At 40.7% G+C, this 15,421-nt stretch overlaps 1 protein-coding gene across 3 annotated transcripts in view; it reads right to left on the reverse strand.

Moving 5' to 3' along the window:
• TEDC1 (tubulin epsilon and delta complex 1) overlaps positions 1-15,421 on the reverse strand; it is a 188,079-nt gene that overhangs the window by 133,073 nt on the left and 39,585 nt on the right. For 2 of the 3 annotated variants that reach the window (XM_084637024.1, XM_084637023.1), the window contains exons 4-5: positions 10,018-10,188; positions 3,239-3,337 (exon numbers count right to left, since the gene is read on the reverse strand). In XM_084637024.1, the coding sequence (XP_084493150.1) occupies positions 3,239-3,337; positions 10,018-10,188 (270 nt within the window). The remainder of the gene's footprint in view (positions 1-3,238; positions 3,338-10,017; positions 10,189-15,421) is intronic. The other variant, XM_084637025.1, reaches the window with a different exon arrangement.

Here is a 15,421-nt window from a genome sequence, read left to right on the forward strand (position 1 = left end):
GCATGCCAGGAGCTTTACAGACAACAAGATAAACTCCCTGATCCAATCAGCTTCTGAGTTCAACAGATGACACACAGGCAAGGGAAGACGTAGGCTGTCTTCATCACTAGGCAAAGTTCTGGCATTTCTTTGGTGAAAGGCTTGGCACCTATCACCATGGGCTGGCAACAGCAATCAGGCCCCAGTGCCCTTGCCCTTCATGAGGAAGGAGAGGAGCAGGGTTGAGTGCTGAAATCTCTGCCTATGCACCATACAGTGAGAGGGGGGATACAGACATACTCTTAACCCCATCTGCTGCTCTCAGCAATGGCTGCCAAGGCATATCCACAATCAACTAACCCAATAATTTACATGCCAGAGAAAGTCAAAGCAGTCTCTTGATGCAGAGGGTATTTACACTCTCTTCCAGCTGCCAACAGGAATTGTGTGTGTAAATCCCCTGGTAACTGGTGAGGACACACTGTCATCCCCTAAAATCCAAGCATTTGACGTTTATAAAATACTTTTTAATCCCAAAGACACAGGAATAACTTCACCGACCACTGAAGTACTGCCATCTCAGGACTGAACACAGAATCGAACAGATCACACAAACTCTATCCAACCACTGACATGGGAAGTGATAAAACAATATCACATACAGTTTAAATTGCAGGAGACATTTGTGTAAACAGAACACAATTAACTAAACTGGAATATGACTTAATCCCTGACTAGTGAGAAAGTGGCAAAGATTCTATTACAAATGGAAAATTATCCTCCTATGAAGCCTGCACAGAAATTCAAGAAGACATAAGAATAACGGTTGCTAAAGTCCATATATAAAACTATGACAAAAAAACAAGAAATGGTCATTTTAAACAAGTGAACGTTACACGACTTTTACACTTTTTAACATCATAGCTATCTGTATTCTATCACATTTTGTCTCTCGGGATGAAATCTCTTGTTTTATTATAGGTCAGAGGAAATCTCTGATGAAGATGAATTATTGACATCAGTAAAACTAAGCCCAATGTTCCTTCTATAGTAGCTAATTATTGACACTTTGATCCACTCTACATTTCTGTCCATTGAATTATACCCAAAACAGGAATTTATTTATAATACCATCTACCAACAGGGTACATTACAATACGACAAACTGATATGCTGCCTCTTTTTGGTGATCCATAAAGCTATTATTTTTTAAGGTGACAATAATAGAAATGTCACATTACTTTGAGAGAAAAACAAATTTCACAATATTCATACCAAAACTATTTGGCAATGCACAGGCTAATTTGTGCTGCTTGCTGTCTACATTAGCATTTGAAACTCAGATGCTTAAAGGACACAGAACTCAAGTAATAATCTTTAAAAAACCCCAACAATATTGCAAATCAAAGGCTTGATGCTGGCCACCCAGGTGCCAGCTCATGCCCATGCCAACTCACTTGCGTATTAGTATTGATCAAAGTGATTGTTAAATGTATGAGAATGTATTTGATGTTTAAACTTCATAAAAACTAATAGGATGTTGCATGCATTGTTTTCATTTATCTGTATCCTGTTAGAATGCAATAGAAAATATCAACATTGTATATACCCCTGTAACTAAATAACCCTTCCTAAGAGAAAGGAGCCTTGTGTAATGTAAATGAAAAACTTTAACACGAAAATACCAAATCTTGCGCATTTCAAAGCAGGTGGTCATTATATGTGATGATCAGAGATCAAAGACTCAAAATGCATTCTGCTCTCTCTGTTATCAAAGAGCCCATATGTGTAGCCGAACTGTCAATTTGTTGACACAAAGAAAAGTTTATCATCTCTGGACTGTTTGGATTCTAACAGGGGAGAATAACTGAACAAGAAGATGGAGATCAAGAGACTTATTCTGGGTAGCCCTGAGATACTTTTGGGAAACTAGCAGATTACTACATCTCTGCCACCATTTGCAATTACAGACCTTTACTCACATGTACATATATTTTACCTGCTTTAACCTCTAAAAACTATCATTTCTTTTTCCTAGATAATAAGCATTAGTTAGTTTACTACAGAATTGGCTATAAGCATCGTCTTTGGTGTGAAATCTAGGATGTAAATCCACCTGGGTGAGTGACTAGTCTCTTGGGACTGGGTGTAGTCTGGAATATTTGTGTTTGTTAGTGTAAGTGACCATTTAGCACATAGTCCAGCTTGCCTGGGTGGCAAGATAAACAGGAGTGTGAAAGCAGACGGTCTATGATTCCATGGTAAGACTGTTACAGTGACCCAGGAGTTCACATTTGTTACTGGCTCAGTGAAATCTAATTATAGAACATGCCACCAATTTGGGATGTCTGCACTTCTTTGGACAGTCTGTCCTGAGGTAGGCACTCACGGTCGTGAGCGACTCCCGACAGTGTTACAAAAGGTATTTTTGTTAATTTTCATAGAGCATTATTTTGCTCACTGCTTATAACAGCCACTTGAAAACTTGATATTTGAAATGGTTCTGCCCTGGCAACTGTGCACTAGTTTGTTATTGCAGAGCTGCTCAAAAGTACTAGACAGCTGGCTTTTTGAAGTTACACTGAAACCTTTGTTTTGAGGAGGAAAGAGAGAGACAAAGAATTATACAGACTTTGAAAACAGAGACAGGACAAATTTTAGGTCCCTTGACAGTACAGAGCATCAGCCTTCACCAGGACTTCCTACAAATGCAAGTTTGTGATAGGAGAATGAAAGGGACATTCAAGGTGTTAAAAGCTTCATATCAGATTATCCTTAGAACATAATTGTCATTCTGAACCAGTTACAGCAATGAGTAACAAAACCAAAGCCCCCATTTATTATAGCCGGGACTCCCCTGGGACCACAAATGTCATTGAAACATGGAAGTCACAGACAGAAAACCACCTGTAGTTACCTAGTCCCATATTCATTAATAAAATGATCTGCAGATTTTCATTATAATTTTTGTCTTGTCTTGTCCTCATTTGTTCAGGTACAGGCAGCCGATCAGTTGTGTGGGAAAAGACTTCCATGATCTATTTCCACTATCTCAGAATGCCTATAACTTAGAACAAGAGGAATTCCCAGAGCTGTTTGATGCTGGAAGCTCAGCATCTAAAAATAGGCAATCCAGCATGCCAGTTAAAGATGAAAATATGTTAGAAACAGCCTCATTTTCTGTGGAATGTAGACCAGTATGTGTATAAGGACTTCTGAGCATCAGAATACAAAACATGATCTAGTACCACAGCATTACCTGTTTGTAGCTATCTGGTTGTCTAATGAGATCGGTTTCTGTGACAGAGAAATGACCGATGGTCTGGTCCATATGACAGCCACTAGTGTAAGAATGAATCTGAAACAGACAAAATTAGATAAACAGATACAAATAAATATAAACAGACCAGGTCATTAATGACTGAAAATTGGTATTATCTGAAGGCTGCTTGCATGAAGTGAATTGGTAGTCATGACCCAATTCCCAAAAGACAGGTGCACACACAACTGCCTCTTGCTGAATCGGCCCTGTTTGTGACAGTCTCATAGAAACCAAGGCTGAATGACCCTGCGGAGTGAACAACCTTCTTACTCATAAAATGGTCTCACTAGGTCAGCAGTGTTAGCCAGGTGGCATGTGGAAGTTTCCACTCTTGCTGCCTGGTCTAAAGTCAGAGGGTTTCGCTTCCCAAGATGTCTCAGGGTCTAATACTTTTACCCCACAACAGAATTCACCTAAAATATTTATAAAGCATAAAAAAAGTTATTAACACATTTACATGCATACCTGTTAGAGATATACACAATGTATAGCTTCTAATCTGTTCCCTTAATACAGAAAACGCCATTTAGGTGTATTAAATCTTTGCTGTAAATCATAACTAGCTCTTAACTGATGCTGCCAGAAACTTGCCCCAGCTGTTTTGATGATATCATCATCAATTACATGGGGAAGAATCTTCCCAAGTTAGTCAGGGGAACAATAAAAAGCAATTCCCCCTATTCAATGCTGATCCCTTTGTTACTGTAATAAGTGCAGCTGTCAGACAAGATACTAGTGCACATTTGTCATACAATCTTTCACATTTCATTAATATTTCTGTCCACATGACATGAAAATGTTAGTTTTCTTCCCTTGTTCTAATATTACTATTATCATGCATTTAGGAATTGACAAATATTTTAAATTGATGATTAATTATCCTGTCTCCTTAAAACTTAACATAATTCTGGTATTTCTTTTTCAAAACTCACTTCTGTTGGCAATCTGGCACAACACACAGGTCTGTGCAGAAGTTTTTAAAAAAGAAACAGCTCCAAATGCAGTTCTCTCACTCTAAATCATGTCACTGCTGCTTCCTTCCCTTTATTCAGTTCTAGACTCTCCGCCATCCTGATGTATTATGGCTCTGAATCCTTAGGCTTTCTGGAACTAGGATTCAGATCTGAGCTCTCGTCAGTCATAAGTCATGTCAAAGAGATCTTAGGACATAGTGACGTCAAGGACATCAGGGCCTTCAACCAAGCCAGAGTACTTGATTGGAATGGACATAACATTGGTGCCATTGCAAAGGGTCAAAGCATTTCCTTCATCGTGAAAGCCTAAAGACAGTTTTCCTGGGCTCTTGGGCAGAAGGGTACACAGATTAAACAGGACTTAGAAGAGCCTCTCCAAGAGGCATCACTAACAGGGCACACATTTTCCCAAAATAGACATTTTGCTGCCATAGCAGACCTGGTATTTCAACTCTGCCTTCTAGGCTAACACCTTCTTGGGAACGTAACGGACCAACAACACACACAGCCACAGAACAGGTTGAATCCCATAAGATGGCACCATGGCAGGCATTACATTTAAAATACACTACCATAAGCCTCCTTTAACAGACTATAACTCCATACTACTAAAGCCCAAAATCAGGCTGAAAGAAGGAAACAATTGCAAGAAAAATGAATTAATTAATGTTGGGGGACTCAGTTGTTTTTAAGCTGCTAGTGAAAAAAAATGGGCTGGAGTGGCAAGAAAGTAGCTCTTCATATAACCGTGCGCCAAGGAGCGCTGCGCTTCAGGAGGTTCCAAGCTCTCTGCTGAAAACACGTGGGAAGCCTGAGCTGCCACAGGAACTGCCAGGCCAAATGAGGCCAGGTCCACCCAGCCCAGCCACCTAGGACAGTAGCTAGCACCACATTTCAGCAGAAGACACAAGAAATTCTGCAAACGCAGTTATGTAACAACTTGTCCACAAGGGAAAGTTTCTTTGGTTGAAGCTGGTTCATGCTCTGAAGCATGAAGGTTTATAACCCTTTCCGTACGCTTCTTTTAAATATTTACTACTATAACTAAATAGTCTTGTGGTCTGGTCTGTATAAATGTCCCAACCTTTCTTGAATCCTGCTAAGCTTTTGACCTCAATAATTTGTGGTAAGAATTTCCACAGGCTAAGTGTGCAGCATATGTGAAAAAGTATTTCCTTTCATCAGTTTTAAGAACGACTGAAAGTCTAGAAAAATCTGCCTTACAGTGATAGACCAAAGAAGCTCAGTCTATTTTGTTTATCCAAGAGAAGGGCAAGAGGGGACTTAATCATTATCAAGAAGAACCTACATGGAGAGAAAATATCTGACAATAGAGGGTTCTTTAATCAAAGAGACAAAGGCAGAACAAGATCCAGTGGCCGGAAGCTGAACCCAGAAAAATTCAAACTAAAAATAAGGCATTTTTTTTAAAAAACAGTGAGGGTAATGAACCATTGGAATATTTACCTATGGATACAGTAGATTCTACATCATTTGAAGTCTTTAAATCTAGATTGGATGGATCCCTATAAAAGATGCTCTAGCTCATCCAGAAGTTATTGGGATTGAAGCAGGAATGGTCTGATGTAATTTCATAGCCTGTATTATACAGGTGGTCAGACTAGATTATCATACACATTATTAAGGGCAGAAGGGTTAACATTGCTCCTTTCAGTTTTGCTCATTTCTCTTTGTCTTTCTATTATGAGTAGAGCCCTAACAAATTCGCGGCCATGAAAAACGTGTCAAGGACCGTGAAATCTAATCTACAACCCCGCACTGGGCTCCAGCTGCTAGTCCTCCAAGGATGAGGAGAAAGGTGACTTCCTCCTTCCCTGCAGGCGCTGCTCCTGGGGCAGGTCACACTCACCTCTGGGGTCTCCCCCAGCACATGGGAAGGCTGGGGGCTCCAGCTGTCACCTCCCCCAGCACACGGGAAGGCTGGGGGCTCCAGCTGTCATCCCCCCAATGGGGCAGAAGACTGCTAGGAAAATGGTACCTATGGTAACCCACCCCTCATACCCTGTGACCCTCACTTCTCCACTTCTGTTGGCAGTGGCACTGGCTTTACAGCTGGGTCCCCAGCCACCAGCGTCCCTGTCTAGCTGCCCAGCTCTGAAGGCAGGGCCACTGCCAGCAGCAGAGCAGAAGTAAGGGTGGCAATCCCACAACCCCCCTACAGTAGCCTTGTGACCTTCCCACCTTGCCCTTTTGGGTCGGGACCCCCACAGTTACACCACCATGAAATTTTAGATTATAAACATCTGAAAACATGAAACTGACTAATTTTTAAAACATTTGGTTGTGAAATTGACCAAAATGGACCCTGAATTTGGTAGGACCCTAATTATGAGATCCCACATTTCCTCTCTAAAGGTCTGTCTATACTGCACTCCAAAGTGTGTGACTGCAGCTCAGGTAGACAAATGCATGTTAGCTTTAATGTATCTAGCATGGATAAAAACAGCAAGGAAGCTGCAGCAGCATAGGGTTGAGTGCCAGGCATTCTAATTTACCAAGTTTATATCTTAACTTTCTCACACTGGTGTATAAATAGACATGGTTATATTATGAGCAGGTGCCCAATTTTATAAATCGATGATCAGACACCTCATTGAATTAACAGAATTTACCTCTGTGATCATAACTTGCCCCCTTCCAGTTCAGTAGCAATTTCTGTCCTAGCCTTTTACCAGATACAGAGATACCTAACAATACCAAATGGAGAATTATCATGTTTTCCTGAAATTCAGGAAAATTCTGATATTTCTTTTCACATACTTGTTCTGGCACAAAAACAAAAAAATTCAGTTTTAAAAACAATGCCGTATAAATTTACAATGGACACACTTAAAAAGTCCTTTCCTGCTTTAGCCATATTCTGGTTTCCAGCAATATTTCCTATACCCAACATGCAGAATACTGCCAGAACTACTAGTATCTCTAAAACCAGAACGAACTTAAAGTGCATACCCAGTGTCTGTTTAATAACACTCCAAACACAGAGACTAGCCTTCCAGAACCGGTTTGAGTTAACATACTGAAATCTGTAGAAAGTTGCCACCAGTTTACTAAAACTATAAATTATGATCAGCAGTAATAAATTCTGTTCCATATTCAAGATACATATCCTGATAAGCTACTAAACACAATGAGTAAATGCAATAATTATAATTTTGTAGAGCCATCATTCTGAAAATCTGTCAGTACAACAAAAAAACATTACACCCCTTTGCATGTGGTGTTTATGGTTTCATACCAGAACAGCAAGATCTCATATACAAATCATATTAGGTCAGCTGAATTTCCAAATGAAATACCTCAAAAACGTCAATCTTTTGATAGATGGCAGCTTATTTTAAATGATAAAAACTATATTAGTGCAATGGTATGGTATATTTCTGCATCCAGAGGGGCCAGGAAATATATAATAATGGTGTACACAGCAGCTGTAACTTGCCTCCTTTGTGCATATATAGTGTTTTCTGTGACCATGTGTTAACTACTAAGCATTAACATATGTGTAATGGAGCACTGTTACAAGGCATTTAGAACTTTATCTTTCAATTATCCAGAACACAGAGCACTGTTATTGCTACTCTGCACTTAATTCACACTGTAGTGACTAGGTATCAGAGCACACATAATATCATTAATGGTTATGCACTGAATACTAGGGCTCAAATCCATCCTTAGATGCATGCAGCTTTAATTGCAGCTCTGTAAAAACATCAGAGAGCAGAATTTGGCTTAACATCTTAAAAAAATATGTACTTCTATCCTCAGGGACCTTAGATTTATATCTGGCCCATTTACTTGTGAAATCATAGACCCATAGACTTTAAGGTCAGAAGGGACCATCATGATGATCTGGTCTGACCTCGTGCACATTGCAGGGCACAGAACCTTACCCACCCATTCCTATAATAGGCACAGAACCTCTGGCTGAGTTACTGAAGTCCTCAAATCATGATTGAAACACTTCAAGTTACAGAGAATCCACCATTTACACTAGTTTAAAACTACAAGCAACCCGTGCTCCATGCTGCAGAGGAAGGTGAAAAGCCTCCATGGTCTCCACCAATCTGACCCAGGGGAAAATTCCTTCCCAGCCCCAAAGATGGTGATCAGTTAGACCCTGATCATGTGGGTGAAATAGACAACTGGGAAAGATTTCTCTGTAGTAACTCAGAGCCCTCCCTATCTAGTGTCCCATTACTGGCCATTGGAGATATTTGCTGCTACGAGTCGCAGATCACCCATATGCTATTGTAGCATCAGTTGTTTTACAGTCACCAGCTGTGCAGAACCCTTTATGATGGTGAAAGAATTAGTTGGATTCTCTTCTGACTTGCATATCATCAAAACAATTATTCTCTTGAGACCCAAGCATAATCTCTGTTGGGGGTGGTGCTGTACAGTACAAAAAATAAAACAAAACGAAAAAAACAGCTTGATTTGCACATCCCAATTTGACCCTGCAGTTCCGGAGAGGGGGGAGGAGAGATGACAGTCCCACATCATGAAGATACCTTTGTAAGTGGCACCATTGTTGTGGACCTTAGTAGAGGCCAAGGACTTGAATCGGCCATGAATCACAAACTGCCCTCTTTTGTTCCAGGTCAGGATTGAGACACATTTAAAATGGGTAGTGTGTAGTAAAAGAGTTCTTCACTACTGCACATGCAGAACCTAATCAATGCTACATGAAGGACTTCAGTCTCCAGGTTTTCAGTAAGGCATCTTCCTCTAGTGATACATTCATTTAAAAAACAAAACAAAAACTCATTAAAGTCTTATGGTTGTAGTGCCATATATAGTCATTAAAGTGGAGAAGGCATCTTCATTCAAATCCTCTTGTTCTGACTCTTAAGTACTTTCTGATAAGACTTTCCTTTGGGCTGCAATTTCTTGGGCTCATTTATAGGCTCAGAGACTTTATGGAGGTTCCCAGTGGCTCTATTTCAGTTATCCAAGCATATGAAAAAGGTCTTTCATTAGTGAAAGTATTTTGAGTAATTCTTTTTCCTTCCACGGCCATCAGTGCTCCGCACTGGGAGTTGCGGCTCTGAGACTTCCCTTCTACAGGCAATGATGCTCAAAGCTGTTGGCAAATTTCAAGTGAGCATGCAAAAATCAAGCTTAAAATGGAAAATAACCTGCAACCTTGACTTTGCAGCGGCTACTGCCTCTTTGTGATTTGGAATTGCTTTAGCTTTGCTGGTTTAATTCAGGCTTTCGCTAGTATTTTAAGAAGGGGGAGGATTGTATTTAATTTTCTAATTGTTGCTACTTTTGAAGCTGAAGTTGTGTCCAACACTTTGAATAAAAACACTGGAGAGGTGGACATCTTGCATTACATTTCTGTGTGTCTGTATGAGTAACCTGCACTTCTGTTCTTGCCAAGCAGCGCCCAATTAGGAGGACATGAAGAACAAGCTCAGACATGTTCTGATAAATACACAGTGAACCTATCTTGGTGGGGAGAAGGGTGAATGTGCCAAGCTGCAAGGGAGAGCCAGTCAAAGATTATAACCTTGTGGTCATGGTACATAATATATTGGTTTTCTCAGGATTTTGCATAGAGGGCTGCAGAGGGATATATTTGTATTTACAGGGGTCTACATTTATCTAGATAAAACATTGCACAAAACTACTGAACCAGTGTTAATTACAGACCTGGGATTTACTGGTAGGGCATTAATAATAAATAATTCCACTGTGCATCAGAAGAACTTTTACCTTATGCAAGAGTTTACATTGCTCCTGACTCTCAACGTGCAAACTCCGCCACTGGAACCGCAGCCTGCCATTTAACCACTGCAGATATCTGACATCCACTTCTCTTTTCAAACAAGGTTCAAGTGCTATTTCGGTCCTATCCTTCCAGCTGTTAGAGAGATTATCTTCACACTAAAAGCAGAAGATAGCAACAAAATGGTTTAAATCACTGTCTACATTTCCAAGTCATTAAGCAGTAAATAGCAGGCAGGATGAATAGGACAAACACCAGCCAAAATAAATAATCAGCACCAGAAAAGAAAATAATCCCCTGAAAATTAACAGGACCTTTCTGAACCTATGGTGGGTATGCCCTAAACTAATAGTATTTTGGAGGAAAGTAAAAAGAATTTTGAAGGTAACTAAAGACAGGCTACCCACAGAACACACAGTGATTCTACTAGGTTACAGCCTTAGAGGCCCAGCTAAGGTGAGCTTGGCTGAAGTAGAATTAGAGGCCCACAAACCTTAACCCTTAAGTCACTGCCTCATCCTTTTATCCAGAGTGACTCTACTGCCCTAACATAGACTGCCTCGTGCCTGTATCCTGAATGACCAAGGGGTGATTTTAGTGGAAACGAGATTTTTATCATTTTCCAACTTGCACCAAAATCAACAGGCTTCTGCCAACTGAAAGGTAGAACATGTCCTGAAATTGATCATATTACATAAAGACCAAAAGAGAAACGCTATCAAGTTCTGTGTAAAGCCTCACTTCGCTCTGCTAAAAATACTATCAGGCAAAAACGAAGTACTTGCATGGTTCCTACTTGACAGGCTGATTGTCCCTTCCTCCCTGTCTCCAAGGCAGAAGTTTTCACATGAAAACCAAAGAAATCACATTTAACTGCATGCAAGGAAACAACCCAATTCTCCAGAATAGCACAGCGCATTCCTATAAGAAAAATTCTTTGGAAGAAAAAGCTTTCTCCATCCAAAATGTGTATGCAGTGTAGTTGTTGAGTATCTTGAGCAACAGGAAAACCAGAAAGAATTCAATTATCTTCTGTCTTATGGTCAGTGTGGCAACCACCTGATTAAGTATTGCACCCTGATGTCAGCCCAGTCAGCTAGAGGAGCTGAGTCAGTGACCTCACAAAGGGACTTGTGTCTTGCCCTTCTCAGCCCTTGCAGGCAAGTTCAGCATCTTCTCCCAGCTCTGTTTTGCCTTCTACCAAAAGAAAAGGAGGCAGCATTTAACAGAAGATTATTTCAATCCATCAACCTCTGTGTTCTGGATCCTGTACGCTCCCCATTGTTCCACCTCTACCATACGTTGAAAGAAAAGTTCAAGTCTCAGCTTTACCAGGAGGAGTATTAGCTGGTGACCCTGGGATCCTGAATGCTCCCTTCACCTGGAGAAGTGGGTCAAATTTTGAATCTGACTATTCACTTCCTACAGTTTCTTTCTGCAAGGGAAGTTGGCTGCACTCAATATTTCCCTCACCCTTGCTTTGTAAATTAGCAAGGATCAGAACCACTTGTTAGGGGGCTTATTCCTTCACCTGCTCACTTCCCTGGTCCTTCTCACATGAACAGAGAGCAACAATACCCGAAGTCCAAAGGTGCAAACAATTCAATGTTTATTGGGGTGAACTTCCAGCAAGCATGATTCCAGTTTCCTTCCTTAGTGTCCCCCTTCCCAGCTCTGACACCACAGAGCCTGGCCTGTGTCCCTGTTCCCATTCCCCCCCTTAGCAAAACATGATTCCAATTCCCCCACCCCCATTTCCTGTTCCCATTCCCCCTCCTTACTTCCTGATTGACTGCAGACTATATAGTAAAACTTCAGTTCTGCTTAGCTATACCGTAACCAATTATTTTACTGAAATTTAACTAACCAATCCTAACATATTGTAACATGATTATTTAACCAATTATATCCCACCACCTTAATTGGTTTACACCAAGCAAAATGAATTATGCAGCAGACAGAAACAATCACAGAACCAGACAGAGATTATACAGACAAACAATAGGGAAATGGGGACTACAGTGGTAGAACAAAGAAATGAGGATTTCACATCCCAGCTATTGATAAGTGAGCTCTTGCTATACAGGATGCTATCAAACTAAGTTTTCTTTAAATCTTCTAGGCTCTTCCCTTTCACTGGAGGGGATAGGAATACAATCCTGTCTTGATAATGCCTAACAGCCCAACAGCATCATATTTTAATGTGACTAGCTTGGAATGTAAGGATGTGACCATACGCTTCCCAGCTTATGGCTGCCTCTTCTATTTAGCCAAAGGCCTTAGCTTAAGAACGGGGCCTCAGACTGTCACATTCAGAGAAGACCCTTACACAGGCAGACAGTGATTTTGATTCCTTTCTTTTATACCTCTATAATTAGCTAAATGATAAACATATACCTAAATTCTTAAAGTATAGGCCTTTACAGGCAGGCCTGCATATCTATACCCTAACACCACTGTCAAGGTTCCTTCCCCACTCTGAACTCTAGGGTACAGATGTGGGGACCTGCATGAAAACCTCCTAAGCTTACTTTGACCAGCTTAGGTTAAAACTTCCCCAAGGTACAAACTATTTTACCCTTTGCCCTTGGACTTCCATTGCCACCACCAAACGTCTGACTGGGTTTATTTTATTAGGAAAGAGCCCAGAATTCTCCCAACCCTTGCACCCCACTTCCTGGGGAAGGTTTGGTAAAAATCCTCACCAATGTGCATAGGTGACCATAGACCCAAATCCTTGGATCTTAAGAACAATGAAAAAAGCATTCAGTTCTTACAAGAAGAATTTTAATAGAAGAAACAGTAAAAAGAATCACCTCTGTAAAATCAGGATTACCCTTACAGGGTAATTAGATTCAAAACATAGAGAATCCCTTTAGGCAAAACCTTAAGTTACAAAAAAGACACAAAGACAGGAATATACATTCTATTCTGCACAGCTTATTTTCTCAGCCATTTAAAGAAATCATAATCTAACGCATATCTAGCTAGATTACTTACTAAATTCTAAGACTCCATTCCTGTTCTGTCACCGGCAAAAGCATCACACAGACAGACTCTTTGTTTCTCCCTCCCTCCAGCTTTTGAAAGTAGCTTGTCTCCTCATTGGTCATTTTGGTCAGGTGCCAGTGAGGTTATCCTAGCTTCTTAACCCTTTACAGGTGAAAGGGTTTTTCCTCTGGCCAGGAAGGATTTAAAGGTGTTTACCCTTCCCTTTATATTTATGACAACCACTAACAGACCCATCAAGGTTTATTTAAAAAACAAAGCTACAAGCAGAAACAATCTGATGGATGTGTTTGCCCAGCCCTTTCCTCCCCAGGTAACCCCTCTTAAAGGAACAGAGTCCACAACCTGAAAAAGGCTGGAAAAGAAGAGGGGGAAATGGTGAGGCACCACTCTGATTTCCTCTCCACTCCAGCCTCGGCCTGGACAGGTGCAAGAGGAGAAAACAAGATGACCTTGACTACAACTGACAGAAATGTGAGAAATTAGAGCGCCACTAGCCATTTTCCAGAAGCAGTTGAATTGGCTGTCTCTCCATGCTCCCCCTTTGCATAGCCTCCCTGATGTGTGTGTGTTTGGGGGCAGGGTGGGAAGAGGAGAAGCTGCAGCGGTTTCTTTAGCCCCATTATTTTCCCTTCAAACCCACTTCCATCAAAAGTTCTACCACCACAGGAGACAATGTTGCCACATGTGCTCCATGTGGGTATGATAATTCTGCCACCTACCCCTTGCTGCAGGGCTCCCTGTGATTACTCTGCTACTGTGTGGGAAGATTCTGCTGCCCCCTGCCTCCCTCGTGCAGATGAGGACTGTGCCACATGTCCATGAGATCTTTCTGACTCATTTCAACCAACACAACTGTAGCATGCAAATTAACTAGGGAGGAACGATGATTGATTATCTCTGATGGGGGGGAGGGATAGCTCAGTGGTTTGAGCTTTGGCCTGCTAAACCCAGGGTTGTAAGTTCAATCCTTGAGGAGGCCATTTAGGGATATGGGGCAAAAATTGGGGATTGGTCCTGCTTTGAGCAAGGGGGTTGGACTAGATGACCTCCTGAGGTCCCTTCCAACCCTGATATTCTATGATTCTATGATGTCACAATTACAATGCTTAAGATTAAGACCTGAGCTTTTGACATGGCTTGGACTAATAGTATAATTAGATACAATAATCATTAATAATTAAGCTTAATTACAAAAAATTCTTCAAAGGAGTAATGAAGATGTGTGCATGTGAGAATATTTGGGCCTTCAGAAACTGTGGTTCTGCACCTGACGAGAGCCTCAACCCCCATTCCCGCAAATAATGTCACCCCAAGGTAAGTTTCTTTTTAGGGGGCCATTTTAAAGGGTTTTCTCTGCTGAAGACCCCATTTTGAGAAAGCACTTAAGCAGGTGCTTATATCCCACTGACTCCAATGGAATTTAAGCACATGTGCTTTCCTGAATCAGAGCCTTCACTGTTAACAAGTAACATCTTATAAAAAAATTCAACTGGTCCATGAAGGGTGAATGTATTTTCAATTTCAGGCCTAAATTAAAACTGTAAATTGTAAAATAAAGAGATTTTAGTCCTGTCTTAAATATAAATTTCAACACAACCTTGACAGGTGAATTAACCACAATGCACGTTTAACTTAACTTCAGCTACTAAGATGCCCCCGTAATACTGTACAGGTGTATATTTATTAATGAAAATGAAAAAAGGTGGTCTGACTGCAGGGCAACCTACTAGACCTACTGTGAGTCTTTCCCCTGTTCTCTGGTTCAACTATAAGTGCTTACTATGGAAACAGACAGACATCCTCATTTTGCCAATAAGGAAATGCAGTCACCTTCCCTGGATCCCACTTGTCCAGAAGTTCAAGGCTGTTGCCTCTTTAGATAAGTTTACCAAGAGTTATTTAGTAAACAGAACAGCTGCCTATGACTCACATGGTTTTGCAACATTAGCAGAGGCTACTGAACTATGAAATTGTGTAAAAACAGCAGTGCAGTTCATAAACTTGACAACGCAAACAATTAGCTTGGGGAAAACCCATAGCTGTAGATAACATATTAAAGCATCAAATGTATATGCTGCCAAGGAGCTATATCCTCAAACTCAGTGGGTTACAAAACACTTATACTAGATTCTGCCTTCCCTGTTATTTACTGTTCAAGTCTTTACAAAGGACTTGTATTAGAGATTTCAGAACACCATTCATGATGCTCCCAAGAGGTTTACCTCAGAAAAGAACAGTATTAGATTTAATTGCCTTGCAAGTCCAGTGACAGAAACACCACCTGGAGCTAAATGTTATTGTAGCAACTTGTTTTATTAATATTAAAATAAGAAAGCCATTGCATTTTTCAACAGAAGCTTTCTATTCCACACCTACTTT

This window comes from Lepidochelys olivacea (genome assembly GCF_965140295.1).
Source record: "Lepidochelys olivacea isolate rLepOli2 genome assembly, chromosome: 8".
Taxonomy (NCBI): domain Eukaryota; kingdom Metazoa; phylum Chordata; order Testudines; family Cheloniidae; genus Lepidochelys; species Lepidochelys olivacea.